Source organism: Rhinoraja longicauda, chromosome 6 (assembly GCF_053455715.1).
Source record: "Rhinoraja longicauda isolate Sanriku21f chromosome 6, sRhiLon1.1, whole genome shotgun sequence".
NCBI classification, from domain to species: Eukaryota; Metazoa; Chordata; class Chondrichthyes; order Rajiformes; family Arhynchobatidae; genus Rhinoraja; species Rhinoraja longicauda.
Genome location: NC_135958.1, coordinates 57,388,029 through 57,407,824, shown reverse-complemented (window position 1 = coordinate 57,407,824; position 19,796 = coordinate 57,388,029). Strand labels below are relative to the sequence as shown.

General features: G+C 39.2%; 1 protein-coding gene across 14 annotated transcripts in view; it reads right to left on the bottom strand.

Moving 5' to 3' along the window:
• Positions 1-19,796, bottom strand: part of tnrc6c1 (trinucleotide repeat containing adaptor 6C1) — a 443,993-nt gene that overhangs the window by 68,785 nt on the left and 355,412 nt on the right. For 13 of the 14 annotated variants that reach the window (XM_078401021.1, XM_078401026.1, XM_078401034.1 and 10 more), the window contains 2 exons: positions 8,038-8,137; positions 7,916-7,937 (listed from right to left, as the gene is read on the bottom strand). In XM_078401021.1, the coding sequence (XP_078257147.1) occupies positions 7,916-7,937; positions 8,038-8,137 (122 nt within the window). Of the gene's footprint in view, positions 1-7,915; positions 7,938-8,037; positions 8,138-16,930; positions 16,964-19,796 lie in introns of those variants that run through there. The other variant, XM_078401025.1, reaches the window with a different exon arrangement.

Here is a 19,796-nt window from a genome sequence, read left to right as displayed (position 1 = left end):
TTAGAAATCCAACCAATCACCTCTCATTACCACAATGTGTCAGAGTCTAAGTGGTTCCAAATGCTGTTAAATTAACTTAGGAACTTAATAATTTGTGCTATATCGGACCATGCACCGAGGGAGTTGCAAATCATAATAAAGCAGATGTAGAGGCAACTTAGTCAAAAATCATGAAATTTAAACGTAAAACTGAATTTCCTGCAATTCAACATGCAAGCATGTAAAAATATAAATTTGTAACCAAATTTATTTCCACTGCCCCACATGCACTTTTTCTGTTAAGAATCACTCGAATCATTACATTAAGACATTTACAAACAACACATATGAAATTAAGTTAATTTCAAGGTAGCCTGAGGAAAAGATGGGACTGGTCCTCAAGTTAAAGTCCAAAATTGAGGTAAGACTAATTGCCAAGGCAATAGACAAGAAGTCTGGCACTTTGGGAGTTAAGAAGCTTGTCTATGGACAAAGAGTTAAGAAGCGTACATGGCCAGCATGTGACTGTTAGAGTGGAGGACGAGGTTAGGGAACTAAGGTTGATGATGGATAATGGGTCTGGTTAGGGATAGGGAAGGATCTCCAGATATAAGCAGCTGGGATAAACCAAGTCCCTTGAAGAGTTCAAGGGATGTAGAAGTACAAATAATCTAGTAGGGTAAAAAAATGGGCAGACAAGATGGAGGATCTCAAACAATTGTCAATATATTAAGAGTAAAGGTTAACTCGGGAGAGAGTAGATCCCCTTAAGAATTAACGTGTGGACCATGGGTAATGGGTGATTCCTAAATTAACACTGCTTGCCTATATTTAACAAGAAGGACGTGGAAGCTAACGAGTTCAGGGAAGGGAACAGTGATATTGAAAACGCATAAAAGGTGAATAAATCCCTAGGGCCAGATCAGGTGTATCTAGGATGCTATGGAAAACAAGTGAGATTTATGGGATATTGGTTTTTATATCTTTGTTGTCCACAGACAAGCTAACAGAGACTAGAGGATAGTTTATATTGTGTCCTTATTTAAGGGCAGCACAGATAAACCAAAATAAGTTCAAGAGAAGGGATTCTGAGAGACAATATTTATTTACATTTTGAAAGACAAGGATTGATTAGGGGTAGTCAGCATGGCTTTGTGTGTAGGAACCATGTCTCAAATTTGATTTGTTTTTTTAAACAATGACACGAGGGTAGAGCAGTAGACATTGTTCACCATCTTGCAGGTGAAGAAATCTCTACTAAACTTAGTCCTGAATGGCTGATCCCTTATTTTTGAGCCATGACTTCTGGTGCTTGCCACCCCGGTCACTGGAGACATCACCAGCATGCCTTATTTTCCTAAAGTCTGGACAGAATTAAGAAAGTCAGCTTGTTGGTGACTTCTGGCAATGAAGCATTTCGCCAGAAAAACTGGGCAGTCTGCTCAGGGAAACACGCCACAGGATCCATTTAGTCCGTTTTCTGCAGTCCCTGCAGGATATTCCACACTGACCACTGCCTGATGGACTTGTGGTCAAAGGTGCTGGTCCGGAAAAGCCTTTCCACCAAGGACAGATGGTGCAGCAATGTTCAGCAAACTGGCACATTGCGCAGCATCTGCCCGAGACCCATCCTTCGCAACACTGGGGACAGCTAGAACCTCAGCAGGTAATGACACTTGCTGCCCATGTGCTTTGGCTCTACACACAGCCTGATACAGCCACACACAGAAGTGGCCATCAGGATGAGCTTAATCGCTCCTCATATGACAAATCTTATCTCAGGACTCAATATAGTTAACTTTCAATGTACTCCCTCTATTACAAATATATCCTTTGTATGGAGAACAAACTGTACGTATTATTCCAGATGCAGCATGGACAAGGCAACACCCCAAATATCCACACTCGAGGTCAACATTCCACCCATTTGTTATTGTACCTATACATTAGGCTTTGATGATGTATACAAGCACGCATAGAACTCTGAACACCTAACTCTTAAGTTTTCCATCACTCCTTTGAAAAAAGTACACTTTTTTAAACCAAACCTAAATGATTTAAAACTGCTGCCCTTTCCACTGATGCCACCTGCGCTACTGATTATTTCCAGAATGTTGCGTTTCATTTCAGATTTCCAGCATCTGCTTTATTTAGTTTTTTGAAGGTGGAACATTGCCAAAGAATGTATTGTTCTCAAAAACAAGACAACCTCATTCTGGCCAGTTACAATACCAACCATCAACAGGTTTCAAATGGCATCATCAACAGTGCCATCAAACAGCACTTCACAGTCCACTGATTGATGCATAGGTGATGGTAGGGACAATTGATTCCAGACAAAGTTGCAACCTTATTCAAATGTGTACAATAAAAATAAAAAATTCCAGCCATTGCACAAGATCTTCTATCTACTTTGATATCCAGGCATCATTTGACAAAGCATGTTATTCAGTCAAAAACTAAGTAAAATATGAAAAAGAATGAAAAGCCATCTCCAATACAATTGAAAGATGTTTGTGGTTAGTGAAGTCCAACCATCTCAGCCTCAGGTGTGCGAGGATCAATGGTTGGTGCAGACTCAGTGGGCCGAAGGGCCTGTTTCCACACTGCATCCCTAAAACTAAAAAACAAAACTAAGAAGAAACCAACAACATTCTAGCTGAAACTTTTGCAACATTCAGGTCACTCAAGTGCCAAGCAGTGAGCAACTCCAACAAGATAAAGTTCAAAAACATGTCCCAACATTTAATTGCATTATCATAGTCCAAATCAAATCACAACCAATATTCTAGATACACCAACGACCTAAGACGAGAGAATCATATCGCACATACATATCGGGTTACAAATACTGCAACTGTATAAGTAGATTAAAAGCTGAGCAATCAATAACAAATAACACACATGTTCATTATGAGAGCACTTTGACTATCTTGACACAAACGAAGTAAAAGGAAAAAAGATTCAGTCCTACTCACAAACCACACAACTCAATCAAGAAACAATATCTATTTGACTGCTGCCCCATCTACTTAATTAAAACATTCACCCCCTCCACCACTAGTGCATTATAGTTGCAGTGTTCTACCACAACAGGATACACTAAACCACCAGTCCAAGCATTCTTCAACAATAGCTTTCAAAACTTACAATCTGTGGTGCCTGGAATGTCATAGGAAGCAGTTAAAATGGGAACATAGCACATTCACATTCACCAAGTCACACAGCATTCTAACTTGGAAATATATCATACCTCGACTACCATAAGATCAAAATCATCAAGTTTTTAAAATCAGACAACTCTGGGCAGTAACTTGTTACTTAATCTGTCGTTGGATCAAAAACACAAAAGTTGGGGTGAAGGGAGTTGGGGGTTCAAAAAATTAATATGTAGAATAACCAAACAATTAAAGGATAAGATGTTTATTCACCGGAAAAACATAATCAAAAATAGTCAAAGAGTGACATGACAAGAAAGATAGCATTAATCCTGGCACTGAGTAAGATGCAAAAGGTGACAATAATGAGCTTATTAAGAGTGATAATTGCACACACTGCAGTTGGAAATAGAATTTTACAAGATAAATTGGGGAACTGTTACAATGGATAAAGGGCAAACAAAAACAAATTTTCACTGGCTGATAAAAGCTAGGACTGAATATAATATGGAGATACATGCCACACTTTTGGGGAGAGAAGTTAGAAAACAATTCTGCATACAGAGGGTGGTGGCGTTCAGAAACAAGGAGCTGATGACTGATCAGATTGTCCTGTAGGCCTCCCATTACTCAGCCAGAATTGGAGGAGCAAATATGAAGGAAAATCACAGATAGCTTTAAGAATAATAAAAAGATTATTTTAACTCCCCCAGTATCGATGTAGCCAAGGTTTAGATGATGCAGAATTTCTTGGGTGGATCCAGGAAGATTTTCACAAGCAATATGTAGGTAGGTTAATTGGCTGGGTAAATGTAAAAATTGTCCCTAGTGTGTGTAGGATAGTGTTAGTGTACGGGGATCGCTGGGCGGCACAGACTTGGTGGGCCGAAAAGGCCTGTTTCCGGCTGTATATATATGATATGATAATATATAAACATAGCACAAAAAGTAAGGAAATTTGTGTTTGGTAGATTATTTCTTTGTTGTAACAATGCTTCTTGGCAATAAATCTTATACCGTTGGAAAGCCTGTTTATTTCCCTTTTAAATGGTGCCACATTTGTAAGGAACATGCATTTGTGGGATGAGCAGCAGAGCTGAGTATATGGGTTGCGCCCATGAAAAATTTGCCAAATCTTCTCTGCCAATGCCAAACAGCTTATTCTGCTGTTGCTATTGACTCTTGTTTTGAGCTTCTGGTACCCCCAGGTGCTGACAAGAATGGGATGCCATCCCACAACAGTGTGTGATCAGGCTGGTGACCAGCATGAGGAGGAGGTGCCAGGCTATTATGGCTGTGTATGGTTCTTCCACACGCTACTGTGGCTCCTGTTTATTAAATGAATAAATTGTTAAATTGCCAATATGTCTTGTTTCTTCAGACTTCAATCATCCAATCCACCAAACAACACCGAACAAGAGTCAATGGCAGAATAAGCTGTTTGGCATTGGCAGAGAAGATTTGGCAAATTTTTCATGGGCGCAACCCATATACTCAGCTCTGCTGCTCATCCCACAAATGCATATTCCTTACAAATGTGGCACCATTTAAAAGGGAAATAAACAGGCTTTCCAACGGTATAAGATTTATTGCCAAGAAGCATTGTTACAACAAAGAAATAATCTACCAATCACAAATTTCCTTACTTTTTGTGCTATGTTTAGATGGCCTAATACCGGACATCCAATTAGAAAATGAGACGAAGAAAGTGACTCAAGTGCCAGTTGAGGAGCACTTTCTGTCTAGTGGCCATTATTCTGTTACTTTTTAAATAGTTCTGGAATAAACCAACTTGTGGACACATTCCAAATTGGAGCAAAGCTAATTTCGACAGCATCAGAGGAACGGTTGATTGGGAGAGGCTGCTTGCTGGTAAAGAGACATCTGGCAAGTGGAGTTTTTTTTAAGTGAGAGGAAGAATTCAGAGCTAGCAAGTTCTAGCAAGTTATTGTTAGAATGAAGGATAAGGCTGACCGATTAGGAAACCCTGGTTGACGAAGGATATGGAGGCTCTGCTCGTGGCAAAGGCAGCAGCATATGTCTGGTTTACGCAACTGGGATCAAGCAAATCCCTTGAGGAATACCAAGGATGCAGAAGGACATAAGAATGAAATCAGGAGGACAATAAGACATGAGACAGGTTTGACACAAGGTAAACGGAGAATCCCCAGAGATCTTGTGTATCTTAAGGGGAAAAAGGTAACTGGAGAGAAAATAGAACCCCTTAAGGATCAATGTCAGACTGTGTGTGAAGTTACCGAAGATACAAGGTCATAAATGAATATTTCTTGTCTGTATTTACAGTAGAGGTGGTCATCGAAGCTTGGAAATTTAGGGAAGAGACTAGTGATATGGTGAAACATATTCACATTACAAAAGGTGGTGCTGCTGGCACCTCTATGCACAAAGTTGGGTAAAACTACAAGGTCTAACCAAGCATTTTCTTAGGATATCGAGGGAAGCTTGGGCTGGAGGGCCTTTAATTAGGGATGGACAATAATTGGCTGCTAACATCTCATGAATGAATTTGAAACATATCAGATCAGAACTTCTCATTAGTATATTATGAAACTCCTGAGATTAATATAATTGTGTATTGTTAAAATTAATGCAATTACTAAAGTCATGAAATATCAGGTGGCCTTCAGCTTCCAAGTCGTTGCAAAAGCACAACTAAATTAAAAAATTGGAGGAAGTTATAGAAACATTCGAAGCTGTACTACAACCTACTGACGAGCACAGCTAATAGAATGATTAATAGTTTACCTGTGCTTTTTTAAAGCCATTTGCTGGATTCTTAAACCACATTAATTAAAGTGCAGATTCCACATAGTTGACCTTTATTGCCAGCACGACATTTTATTAGTGCAAAGTATTTCCAACCCCCACTTAGAGAGATTTAAAAAAAATCTGAATAACAAAAATATTTTAAACCCTTAATTATAAAGGATACTTGGCTCCATAGGTTTTGTTTAAACTGCTTTAAAAGAAAATTCACCCTCGGCACAAAAACTAACCAGAGGATTACTCTCCGAACCTGCTGGTGGGTGCTGAGGACGAACAATTTTATTTTTAGAACCATGATGATTTTACTGTCCACTGCCTATTGCATTAATACGAATTACCCATTGTGAGCATTAAGGACCATACTGAAATATAAATGAAATTACAACTGCTGCCTGACTGAGGGGGTCAAACTACTTAACCTAAATAAATTGCGGCAAGTTTACGCAGGGCACGGAAGGAGAACTTCAGATAGTTCCTCTGTCCCTCTCTTTCCCCTCCCCTTCCCAGTTCTCCCACTGTCTTCCTGTCTCCTACTACATCCTATCTTTGTCCCGCCCCCTCCCCTGACATCAGTCTGAAGAAGGGTCTCAACCCAAAACGTCACCCATTCCTTCTCTCCTGAGATGCTGCCTGTCCCGCTGAGTTACTCCGGTATTTTGTGATAGCTTAAATAAATTGAGGAATTTATTCAGCTATTTGATTTGTGGTTCATTTTGAACACAACTATTAAAAGAAAATAACAAGTATCTTAACAATTTAGGATAGAATAGTTTTTTTTAAAATTTATGAATCTATCTGGAGCCTTCAAAGGAAAAATAAATCATGAATAACTCCCACAGTTAAGGAATTTCTTGAAACATTTTTAAATGTTTTAATTTTTGTCTACCTCGTGCATTTAGATGAACAGAATCTCTTGTCCAGAGTAGGGGAATCGAGGACCAGAGGACATAAGTTCAAGATGAAGGGGAAAAGATTTAATAGGAATCTGAGGGGTAACATTTTCACACAAAGGGTGGTAGGTGTATGGAACAAGCTGCCAGCAGAAGTAGTTGAGGCTGAGACTAACCCGACAGATACATGGATAGGACGGTTTGGAGGGATATGGACCAAGCGCAGGCAGGTGGGACTAGTGTAGCTGGGACATGTTGGCCGATGTGGGCAAGTTGGGCTGAAGGGCCTGTTTCCACACTATATTGATCTATGACTATTTTCTATGATCAAATTTGCTCTGATAACTATTTCTTTGACATCATCTTTCCTCAAAAAATTTTAAATGCCTTCTGATAGCAAGTGACGCAATTTCCATCATTTTATCAGCTAATTTAAAAAATGGTGCTAATATACTGTAATAACTGAGCAATTATTATAAACAAGTTGTGCCCAAATTGTTTGAAGTATCAAACTTCCCCAAAAATTTGGTTTGTAGTTACAATTTTTCTTCCAGAAAAGCAACTGTTGAATGAAAACCCAGTAAATATGGTATTGCCATTGCTGTGGATTCAAAACTGTCCATTGAAAGCAAATCTAATTATCAGTTAACATAAATATAAATAATTGGTATTTCAGCATTTGAGGATAGGATATGTCTTTTGATTGTAGGGGGATTGGTCGGGGTGGGGGGAGAAATATCAAGGACAGTATTTTGAATTAATTCACCCAAATAAATTATCAGAACAGCAAAAGGTCTAGTTCAAATGGGAATTTTTACAAAAACTAAATAATCAGAACAAATAATTAAGGTACACTATTCCATAAAATAGGCAAGATGGGAAACTAACCATGACAAAATCATACAAAAGGTTATATTATCCTTCATTAAAAGAACTAAATGTATTCCACTTTAATTGAAGTATCGACATTGATTAAACAACAATTATCATATCATTCTCAAAACATCAAATGTTTATTCCATGATTAATCATTGAATGGAAAGGAGTGTGCAGGGCCAATTTACTTCAATAATGCGAATAGTTAGAGAGCAAATAACTAACCTTTGGTTTTATGTTCAGCAGCCTGAAAGAAAAACAAAAAAGCTTGCATAAAACTTGATTCAATTTAATAACATCACCAAAAATCAAGTATAAGCAGACATTGCCAATATAAAATAAAATACCTTTTTCTGAGCAGCTTCCTTCTTCTTCTTCTCTTCTTGTTTTTTCTTTTTCTTTTCTTCCATCAAACGGTCCTCTTCTTTAATTTCTTGTTCTTTCTCACTATTTTATTGAACAAACAATATTTGAAAAATTATTACTCGAGCTCCCATACCATTTCACCAATCGATGCACCAATGGTTTTTCAAAGATTCATTGCTCTCCACCAAAAGTCTTAACCACCACATAGCTAGCTTTGTAGGTTTTAATTGTTAAGTGATTTTTAATTACAATACATTTAGCAATTTCAAAGCTACAAAAGGTGATCAATATTCCAGCAACTAGAATTCTCCTTCCTGATTGGTTTGACATTTCAAATACCAAGGTTTATTAATCGTTTAGATCAAGATCTGGTGTGACAATGCATTCCTCCCAGAGTCAGTTTATGCAGCAACTTCATGTACAACAAGATAAGTTTTAATTAATGTATTTTTGTTGACTTTAATTCAAATGTGTAGAGGTAATAGCACTTCTGTAAACATTTGCATGCATTTATTGAACTCTTGAAAAATATGGCAGAATCAAAAAACACCAAATCCATATACCATGCAATGTTATTTTTGCCCATAAATGCTAGTCGCCACGTCAAAACATGGGCCTCATATTCCTAAATAGGCAACAAATTATGGACAAAAAAAGTAATAAGATTCAGATGTAATTTTTTTGGCCTGTTTTTCTCAATGTAATAAATACATGCACAGACTTGCTTTCCCACGGCTACTAAGAGGTGCTCATTATTAAAACATTGTAACTAAGTACCCTTCCCATTTGAGATTTTTTTGAAAACCCACAGGCTGTATATTAGTGATGTCTGAAATTCACGTAGTCCTCAAGATAATTACTTTTCTGTAGTTTCTACATTTGTTAACATGAGAATAAATAGCAGGAACAGACCATCTGCTCCCCAAGATTGCTTGACACAATGAGACCACAGCTCAAACACTGGTTTCAATTTGTCTTTTCTGCTTATTTCCCATGATCCTGGACGCCTCTACAAATCGCAAATCTATTCTCACTGAGTATATTTAATGTGCAGCCTCAATTGGGAATTGGACAGTACCCTAGATTATGGAAGGACAGTTCAGAAGCCTGATAAAAGAGAAAAAAGCTGTCCCCCAGCCCAATGGTGCACACTTTCAAGCTTTTGTACCTTCTGCTGGTTGGGAGCAGGGAGAAGTAATGACTAGGGTGGGACAAGTCTTTGATTATGTGTGGGAAGGATTATATAAGGGTCTTAACCCAAAATGTCACCTGATCCTTTTCTCCAGAGATGCTGTCTGACCCGTTGAGTTACTCCAGCTTTGTGTCTATCTTAAATCTTTGATTACGTGGGCTGCTTTTCTGTGTTCCGAGGCAGTGTGAAGTGGAAATGGAATCAATGATGGGATGTCTGGTTTGTGTGTGGACGCAAATACATCTATAACTAACTCTCTGCAATTTCTTACAGTCTTGGGCAAAGTTGTTCCCAAACCAAGCTGTTGTGCACTCCAACAGCATGCTTTTAACTAAACGAGAGCAAGTCTGAGGTCATCCTATTCGGCCCCCCCGACTCCATCAAAACGATAACAGGCAGCCTTGGAAGCCTATCCTCCCTAGTCAAACCGCATGTCAAAAACCTTGGCGTGATATTTGACTCTGCATTAAAGTTTGACAAGCAAGTCAACGCTGTGGTAAAAGCCAGCTTCTTCCAGCTTCGTACCATAGCTAAAATCAAACCATTCCTCCAATTTGACGACATTGAAAAAACCATTCACGCATTCATTTCCTCCCGCCTAGACTACTGCAACTCCCTATACACTGGGATCAGCCAATCATCCCTGTCCCGCCTGCAATTGGTCCAAAACGCCGCAGCAAGACTCCTGACAGGTACCCGTAAAAGGGACCACATCACCCCGATTCTGGCCTCTCTCCACTGGCTCCCAGTACGGTACAGAATCAACTTCAACTCCTATTCACATACAAAGCCCTAAACGGGCTTGCCCCCCCATATCAAAAATCTTCTAACCACCACTCTATCTCCAGGTCCCTCAGGTCGGCCGATTTGGGGCTACTCACTATCCCGCGGTCTAGGCTTAAGCTCAGGGGTGACCGTGCTTTTGCGGTTACAGCTCCTGGACTGTGGAACAGCATCCCTCTCCCCATCAGAACTGCCCCCTCCATCGACTCCTTTAAGTCCAGGCTCAAAACCTATTTCTACTCCCTAGCGTTTGAGGCCCTCTGAGGGGGCGCTGTGAACTGTTTATGTATGTGCTGTTATGTTTGTGTGCCATTGTATGTTCGTTTCTTAGTACCTGAACTGATGTACAGCACTTTGGTCAACGTGGGTTGTTTTTAAATGTGCTAAACAAATAAAATTGACTTGACTTGACTTTCTATAGTGCTATTGTGTCTATTCTGTCAGAATCATATTTTTTTGAACTATGATGTTGCACTTGTGGCTTTCCAATCTCGTGACCGTTCCAATATCAGGGAGACAAATATGCAAATATCTAGGGAGTTTTGTAGTTGCAACCACACAGGTCAAGCTGTGACCACACAGGTCAACACCACTGAAATTCCCTGTTTTTAGCCATAAATTTACATTCAATCAGTGATACAAATTTAGTTGATGTAAATGCATAAACCTCTTAAGCAAGCTAAACTCTTATGAGAATGTACTTTTCTGTTCAGTTATTTAAATCTTCAAAAATATAATGGGAATTACTGATAAGTAGCATTGATATTATGTACAAGCATGACATGTTGGGGTGGAAATTACTGGAAAGATTAATGCCCATTTAGTGTAGATGTCCGTGTTCATGCATGAAACATCCAGAATTTTGTGGCAAACACAGTCACCCTGAAAGCAGCCGTTTGTTACAGGCTGCTGGGCAATTGGTGGTGTTGCTGTTAGCTTCACCATCATCTTGAGAGTTTAAAACAAAATGAATTTGCATTTTAATCAGCAATTCAACCTACCACAGAAGATTTGAGTTGCTACTTCGAAGACCATAAAGGACAAAATCTGTGTTCCCAGAATGCCAATGAACTTTGACAGAGGGTAGATTTAAATCCATGGTCTCAATCCCACAAATAAACCATTTGAGAGATTTTAACTTTTTTCCCCCCACATTTTCAAAACTTCCCTGTATTCACCTGTTTTCTCCCCCTTCAAATCTCATTGGTTAAAAACACCTTTTATTCCCTCATTCACCAAGATTGGAAATACCGGTGAACCTAGCGCTGCGGTTTGTGAAAAGGGTTCACTGGTGCACTTCACGAGTTGGGTCGGCAGGGCATTCCATTCACATTCAGTTTACATTTTATAATTGTTTCATAGGTTTCTGGCACTCCCTGGTGCTTTAGAGAGACGAGAGGGGTGTCATTAGAAGGTCAGGGGTGTACTTTCGTTTTATTATTATGTGACCTCTGTTGGTCCAGAAAAAACGATAATTCAGAAAGACTGGAACCGAGGGTGCTGAAGAAAATAAAACAATATTCAACCTGTACAATGTGTCATCCAAATCTTTCCAATATTACACATAAAACTTCAATAAATTGTAATGCAAGTAACACTTTATTGCATATGCTATGTTTTCTGTGGACAACCTGCCTCAAATGTTGTAATCACAGGTTATTTACCATGAAAGTTAAGTGACAAGATTGGATTTACTGAACTAATACTGCCACAGCCACCTAGACCACTACAAACACGACAGTGAGCTTAAAGCATTTGTTAAACTCAAAACAAAATCAAGCAGTTACAATTCAAATAATTGTGTACTGGGTCACTGATACAAAAAGTGCAGATCAAAATATGTACGGCATTACAAATGGACTTCTGGTTCCTACCCTTAAATATCATATCAGGATTTTTTTTTTTTGAATCGCATTATTTGTGTATACATTTCATTCCTAAAACCAACTATACTGTGGAGAAACTGAAATATAAAATCTAGAAAGTAGTACTAAAAATCTGCACACATTTATTCACAGATGAAATGAGGATATCATGCTCAGCAGCACATTTCCTTTCTCTCTTCACCAGAGTTGTGGGAAGAAAGAAAGTATCATGTCAACATAAATAAATCAGGCAAATTAACGACTAATTTAGTATACCATCAGACCAGCTTTTGAAATAAATAGTGGCAAACAATGCAGTCCACATTCAGCGTGGTAGAGTGGTACAGCTGGTTGAGCTGCTACCTCACAGCACCAAAGACCCAGGTTCGATCTAACCTTAATTGTGGTCTGAGTGGAGTTTGCACCTTCTTTATAATTACGTGGGTTTCCTTGAGATGCTCCGGTTTCCTCCCATATCCAAAGGACTTGCAGGTCTGGAGGTTAATTGACCTCTATAAATTGCCCTCAGTGGAGTGTGTGGATGAGAAAGTGGGATAACAGAACTAGTGTGGACAGGTGATTGAAGGTCATCGTGGACTCAGTGGGTCAAAGGGCCTTTCCATGCTGTATTTCTAAAGAAACATTTGTTTCTTTATTATTTTCTGCATTTTAGATCAAATGTTAGAAGATATTTAATAAAATGGATATTGAGTAACAGTGATGCAAGTGCCAATTTGATTTCAAACAATGGTGTAGAAAAACACAGGACCATGAACAGAGCATGTTTGACAAACAAGTTGGTGTATTTAGGAAATATACAACGGTAACACCCAATTGGAAATTAATGAACCACAATTTGTAAATACTCCATTATTAAATACTTAAAACTCAATCTTTCTCTTGCCTTTCATTCATTTGTTTTATCATGCAATGAAATGAGAACTAAGATAGAAATCAGCATTAGACTTAAAAATACCCTATGTTTGCATTGATAGATTTTAATTATGATGAATATAGAAGCAATTTGGATACGTTGAATGGAAAGCAATCCTCCAATAACTAGCAAGTTACCCAAGATGATCACCAGGCCTCAGAATATAGCTCAGTCTTCTGATGGCCCAGCACAGCACGAGGTTCTTCAGACTCAAAGCGAGCAGGTTCACCCGTTTAAATAGCTTTAATAGCTGATGACACTCAGTCACAAGCCCCACCAGCTGTCAACTGACGAGCAGCACAAACCACAGCCAAAATAGGTTGCGAAGTCCCACGTTAAATGGATTGCCCAAAATGCAATCCATGTTGACAGAAAACTTTATAGAAACAATTTAGAAAAAATAACAGCCATTTTTACAAAGAAATGGTTACTTATAATCTTCAATAAACTTCCATTTGTTAGCTCTGCAGCCTACTCTATTTCCCATCTTACTGAAGGGGTGAATTTCTCACTTACAATTATGGTGCAGAGCATCTTATCTCCACTTGAAATGATCAGATGAGTACCAAATCTTCAGTACTATTAATCTTGGTACCGTTTGTAGCTGAATTTTGTGGGGATGCGTAGAGCATCCGGATGAATAAGCGAGTTCGGTATTTTGACAGAGCATGCGCAGGTCACAGGGGCAAAACATTCTCGCTGGCTGATCTGCTGCGTGTAAACAAATCTTCCTTTCATTTGTACTTTCCAGTTTTGCTTCGTAGAGGTAAGAAAATACTGCTTTCAAAACTGTTAATTAGGTGTATATATGGTTAATCTGTACAAAACTACAATGACTTTGTAGGCTTTATTGCTTTATGCTTCAGTGAGTGAGCAAGATAGTGACTGAATAACAAGCATTTTTTTATTGTTCTTTGTTTTGGAGGGGGGGTGGAGAATGAAATGAAATGTATGATTTCTATAACTATCAAGAGACTTCTGAATGAGTCAGTGTTCATCTCTGAGGCTTGAATATTCGTCGTAGTTAAAATTTGATGCGTTAAGGACAGCGTTTTCTATTTCAACCTGTTTCAGTGCTGCACCGAACGTGTTCTCTTACCCGATCGCAGACACGCTTGCTGCTTTTTGTCGGAAATGTTGAAATCAAAGCAAATGGTACTGTTAATTCGCACTTCAGAATAATTTATTTACTTGTTTATTTAAAATAAATTATATTTCAGACATACTGTGAGTTGTTGAGTCTGAAGACGGGTCTCAACCAGACACACCTAATCCTTTTCTTCAGAGATGTTGTCTGACCGAACCGTTGAGTTACTTCAGCTTGTTGTGTCTATCTTCGGTTTAAACCAACAGAGAGTGTGTTAAAGGGGCGGGCGGCTCAGACTGATTTCACTGAGTTTGTGGGTCCAAACACTGTGGGCCGGATTTCGTTGACCCTCTGGTGAAAAATGAAAACATATCCGCGTTACAGGATCGCCCCACTCCCCAACTTAATTCTGAAGTGCGAATTAACGGTAACATTTTCATTGATTTCAATATTTCAGACAAAAAGTAGCGAGCATATCTGCGATCGGGTAAGAGAACACGTTCGGTGCAGCACTGAAACAGGTTGAAATAGAAAATGCTGTCCTTCACTTGCATCAAACCTTACCTACGACAAATATTCTAGCCTCAGATGAACTGTGACTCATTCAGAAGTCTCTTGATAGTTATAGAAATCATACATTTCATTTCATTCTCCACCCCCCCCTCCAAAACAAAGAACAATAAAAAATGCTTGTTATTCAGTCACTATCTTGCTCACTCACTGAAGCATAAAGCAATAAAACACCTACAAAATCATCGTAGTTTTGTACAAATTAACCATATATACACACCTAATTAACAGTTTGGAAAGCATATTTTCTTACCTCTAAAAGCAAAACTGGAAAATACGGATGAAACGAAGGTTTGTTTACACGCAGATTAAGAATGTTTTGCCCCTGCGACCTATGACCCGCGCATGCTCAGTCGTAATACCAAACTCGCTTATACATTTGCATGTGTCGGCTATTAGCACTGCGGCAGTCACATGGGCACTAACTGCCTGCCATTACAATTCATAACAGAACCTCAATACAAACTCATGTACCCGTGATCCATGCTAAACAAGGAATTAAGTGTATTGCTGGCATGACAAATGCAGAGCTGCAATAACATCAGACCAGGAATAGTTTTAAGGAGCAAGTTTAAGTGGCATAGTCCTAATTTGTAAATTCACAGGTACAGAATGGCCTTAATTCCTTTGGGCAAATCCCAATGAATAGATTTCCACAGTGTTGAGATGTACAGAAGAATTTACCTTGGCCTAAGGTTCTGGAGGTGAATAGTACCATCTATTGCAAAATGGTAGTATATGAAATAATTTTAACCAAGTTTATTTTTTCCCCCTGATCAAAGCTTAAACATCAAGTATAGAAGTCAGAGAGAAGCCGTGCAGACATAGATGCATTGATTCAACACCATTTTAAATCAGCCATTTAAACTAATCTTACATCAAACCTTATTTTATATTTATTCCCACATTATCATCAACACACCGATACTACCACTCACCAAGGGCAATTTATAATGACCAAATAACCAAGAATGTCACAATATGTTTAAGGTTAACACCACAAGTTTCACCATTTCAATCAACTTTAAATAACAATCATATTAAAACAGCACCTTCCACATATGCAATCTTCATTTACATTTCTGAAAGGTACTTCATTTGGCAGGTCTACAGTACTTGGAAGTGGTCAAAAGTGTTGAGAAAAGATATGCTGCCTCACAGAAAAGATATTCTGATTTTGAAAGATTTGCAAGGATACTATAGTACACAGGTAAAATTGTATGTAGTTGAGCAAAACCACATAAATTAGCCAATTCAAAATAAAAGTAGTGGGTGCAGAAAGACAATTTTCTGGATTGCAATTGGAAAACATTTGGGAGATCAACTGGAAAACAAAACATTGCAATCAAACGTGCCAATTTCACCTATTTACAATATTGTGGCGGTCCCTGGGGATCAGGCCACTCCTTGGGTCAGCCTCCTCGTCACGTGACAGACAGGCGTAAGGGGTTAAAAGCCAGCCCGTTGGGAGGCGTGGCTCATCCCTAGGTGGACTACGCTGTGAGCAGGAGCTAACAGCCTAATAAAGACCCTTATCTAAAACTGCCTGGCGTCCTGCCTTTTCTCTGGCCTCCGCCAGGCCACTACACTGGTGACCTCAACATTCATCACACGTCGTGATGTCTCGCAGTAATGCGCAACCCGGTCCTGCCGACCTCGATGCCGTCTCCCTCAAACTCCCGACCCTGTGGACCGAAGAGCCTGAGGTCTGGTTCCAGCAGGCAGAGGCACAGTTTGCTGTGCGAGGCGTGACCGTGGACCAAACGAAGTATTTCTACGTCGTCGGCGCCCTGGACCAGGAGACAGCAAGGCGAGTAAAGCCCTACCTGAACGACCCCCCCCGCGGCTAACAAATATGCGGGCCTCAAAGACCTCCTTATCAGGAGGTTCGGCCTCAGCGAGGCCGAGGGGGCAGCTCGAATTATGAGCAAGGAGGGCCTCGGGGACCGACGGCCGTCGGCCCTTCTGGAGGACATGCTCGCCCTTATGGGCGACCACCCGCCCTGTTTCCTATTTAAACAAGCTTACCTTCGGCAGCTCCCAGTCGACCTCCAGTGTTATTGAGGAGACTGAGATTTAAACCCAATGAAAATAAATGAATAGCAATATATTTTTGTCCAGATGATGTGCAGTCTGCAGGGGAAGAGATAGGTGTCCCTGTGTTTCCAACTCCTTTATCCTTCCGGGTTTTGGAATAGGTTTTTGATCATTTCTCCCATCTATGCCTCTTCAAATGTTATACATCTCTAAAAGGTCTCTCCACAGCCTTCTTCACTCTGGGGAAAACAAGCCTAGCCTATCTAATCAGTCTCGTTAAGTGGAGTCTTCCAATCCAGGCAAAATTCTAGCAAATCTTTCTTGCCACACAGCCACATATCTTTTCTCTTGTGTGGCAATCAAAACTGTACACCAACGTCTTCAGAATTATTGGAGCAGCACTCACCAAGCAAGAAGAGAGTACTTCATCTTTCTGACATGCCCTTTAGATGGTGTGAAAGCTTTGGAATGCAAGTGATAGTTCACCACAGGATATCCAGCTTCTGACCTTCTCTTTCAGAATGTGTGGTTGGTGAAGTTGTATTCCTGATCAAATGCAACCCCAGGACATTAATATTAGGGGACTCAGTGTGAAGTTGGACTCCAGCCTTGGGAGGATCGTCCCTTTCATGTCCATGGTCTCCAGTATGGCTAGATTTGATATGTTCAATAGTGCTTTGTCACATGGTTGATAAAGACCTACAGAAAAATTAAGATTTAAAAATATACTAACTTTGCGATTCCAAAATTCAGACAATCACTCATGTCGGGTCTTGTTTTTTTACTTAATTGCCATAGGAATAGATTCAGTAAATGTTAAAACAAATGGCTGAAATGTTTTGTTTTTTTTAAGTGGAATGCGCACTCATTTTTGGAGGGACACCTTTATCTTAACAGGGCTTAAAAGGTAGATTTTTAAAGCCAATGTTGAAGTAATTTACACTAGTTGATAGGCCACTTGAGTTTACAACCAGTTAAAACAATGTAGTGGAATGACAATAGACAATAGGTGCAGGAATAGGCCATTCGGCCCTTCGAGTCAGCACCACCATTCAATGTGATCATGGCTGATCATTCCCAATCAGTACCCCATTCCTGCCTTCTCCCCATACCCCCTGACTCCGCTATCCTTAAGAGCTCTATCTAGCTCTCTCTTGAATGCATTCAGAGAACTGGCCTCCACTGCCTTCTGAGGCAGAGAATTCCACAGATTTACAACTCTGACTGAAAAAGTTTTTCCGCATCTCCGTTCTAAATGGCTTACCCTTTATTCTTAAACTGTGGCCCCTGGTTCTGGAATGAGGAATGATTCCACAAATAACTCACATTTAATATCCTGCCCATTCAGATCTAAGTCACCAAAGCACCTACAATGTCTGAATGGAGGTTTAGCACATAGGTACTGTTCCTACATATTCAAACCCCTCCTCTCCCAAAGCAAGTGCAATTAAAGTTGATAGCTTCACTGTCACTGTGAGCCGATAAACCAAGATCCAGAAATGCCATCAAATAAACACCAACGAATTCCACAGTACCAACAAAGAAAAGGAGTTTGTAAAAAGCTATCAATCTTTCATTTGGAATAGGGATTGCATACAACTTACAGATTAATGATAGAAAGGGAGACAAAATTAGAAGACAAATAATAAGTTATCCTATTTCTGTTTATGGAACATAAATTTATAGTCCCTATATCACAAAGTGACTACTTCAAAAGCTTAATTTATGATCATGCAAGATTCTACTTAGAGCAAGATTTTGTGTTATTTTCAAATCAAGAGAGCAACCCTGGTCAGAGACAGGTGCAAACGCACAGGATCTTTTTCCGAACCAAGCTGATTTGATGTTATCTGCTGTGCTTGAAAACCAGATGTCGATGGAGCAAGATATCTGATGTGCAGATAAATGGATCTTTAAAATAAAAAGACTATAGAATGATAGTTAAGAAAAAGGTAGGAGGCTGAGAGTTTTAAGAATTTATTTAAAAAATTATAGCAAAGATTTGGAAATATTTACTATTTATCTTAATTTCATACACTCTCCTTTTACACTTTTCCCTATTTTTTTAAACCAGTATTTTTAAATATAAAAATACAACTAACCAGGTAGATGACGACCACATAGAGGGAATATAGCAAGATTGCAAAAAAACATGAAAAAAGTCATTTCAATTGCATCTCAAGAACTTGAGGATATGCAACAACCATAAAAAATTGGAAGGAAAGTCAAGCTATATGTAAATCAAAAAAATCCCCAGAAACTATCAGGAAAACACCTGGATGAAAAACAGAGGATCTTGAAGCTCAGGAGAAAATCATAAATCAGATTAGAATGGAAGGAAATTTATATTTTTCCATCACCTGTTTCCTACTTGACCTCTTGCCACTGACATTTCTTCAGCCCCCCACAACCCTCTGTACTCAATCTGTGTACCTTGCAGATTGAGACACGAGTCCACTGCTGTGCCACTGTTGATCAGAGCAGATCTGACCAACTGCTCTGAAACTTTGAGTACAACAGGGACATAACATGGAAAAAAAGGACACAAGTAACTCAGAGGATCAGGCAACATCTCTGGAGAACATGGATCAGTGCAGTTTCAGGACCCTTCTTCAGACTGATTGTGGTGGGGGAGGGGATGGCTTATGACCAACAATTAGTTTTAATCAAAAGTAATTTTATGACAGTCATTTTATCATCCAGAACCAAGTAGATATTTGACGAAAGCTACCAGGAAATGTTGTACCTTCTTAAGAATCTACATTGATGAGAGATCTTGACGTTCTTCTGCTTATTAAACATCAGTGGCCAATTTATTAAACTTTGGCAAAAGATTCAAATACCAAAATTCTTTCTAGTTGTCCTTCCCAACAATATTTAGCTGGTTTCAGCTGAAACAGCTGGAGGAACAGCCAAACAAGTTCCAGTAATATGTTAAGAGGCTGCTACACAAAGAGTGTAGCAAATTGACCTAAAGTGAAAGGATACTACAAGAAAACAATGAATGAATGGAATAGCAATATCAGATAGACTCAAGTTCCTTAAGATTTCCATGGAACAAAGATTATGGAGCAACGTACCCCATTACCAAATTTATATTAAATAATTAGCACTAGGTACACAAAGAGGATAAAAAGTAGTCGAACAGTGAGGGTTTGTGCAAAAGCATTATTGCATAATTAATCGCTGTTTTTAAGAATAAATAATCCATGGACTCCCCATCTTTCAAACACAAGCCGAAAAACAGTTTTTGCCTAATGATGGCTTGAAGG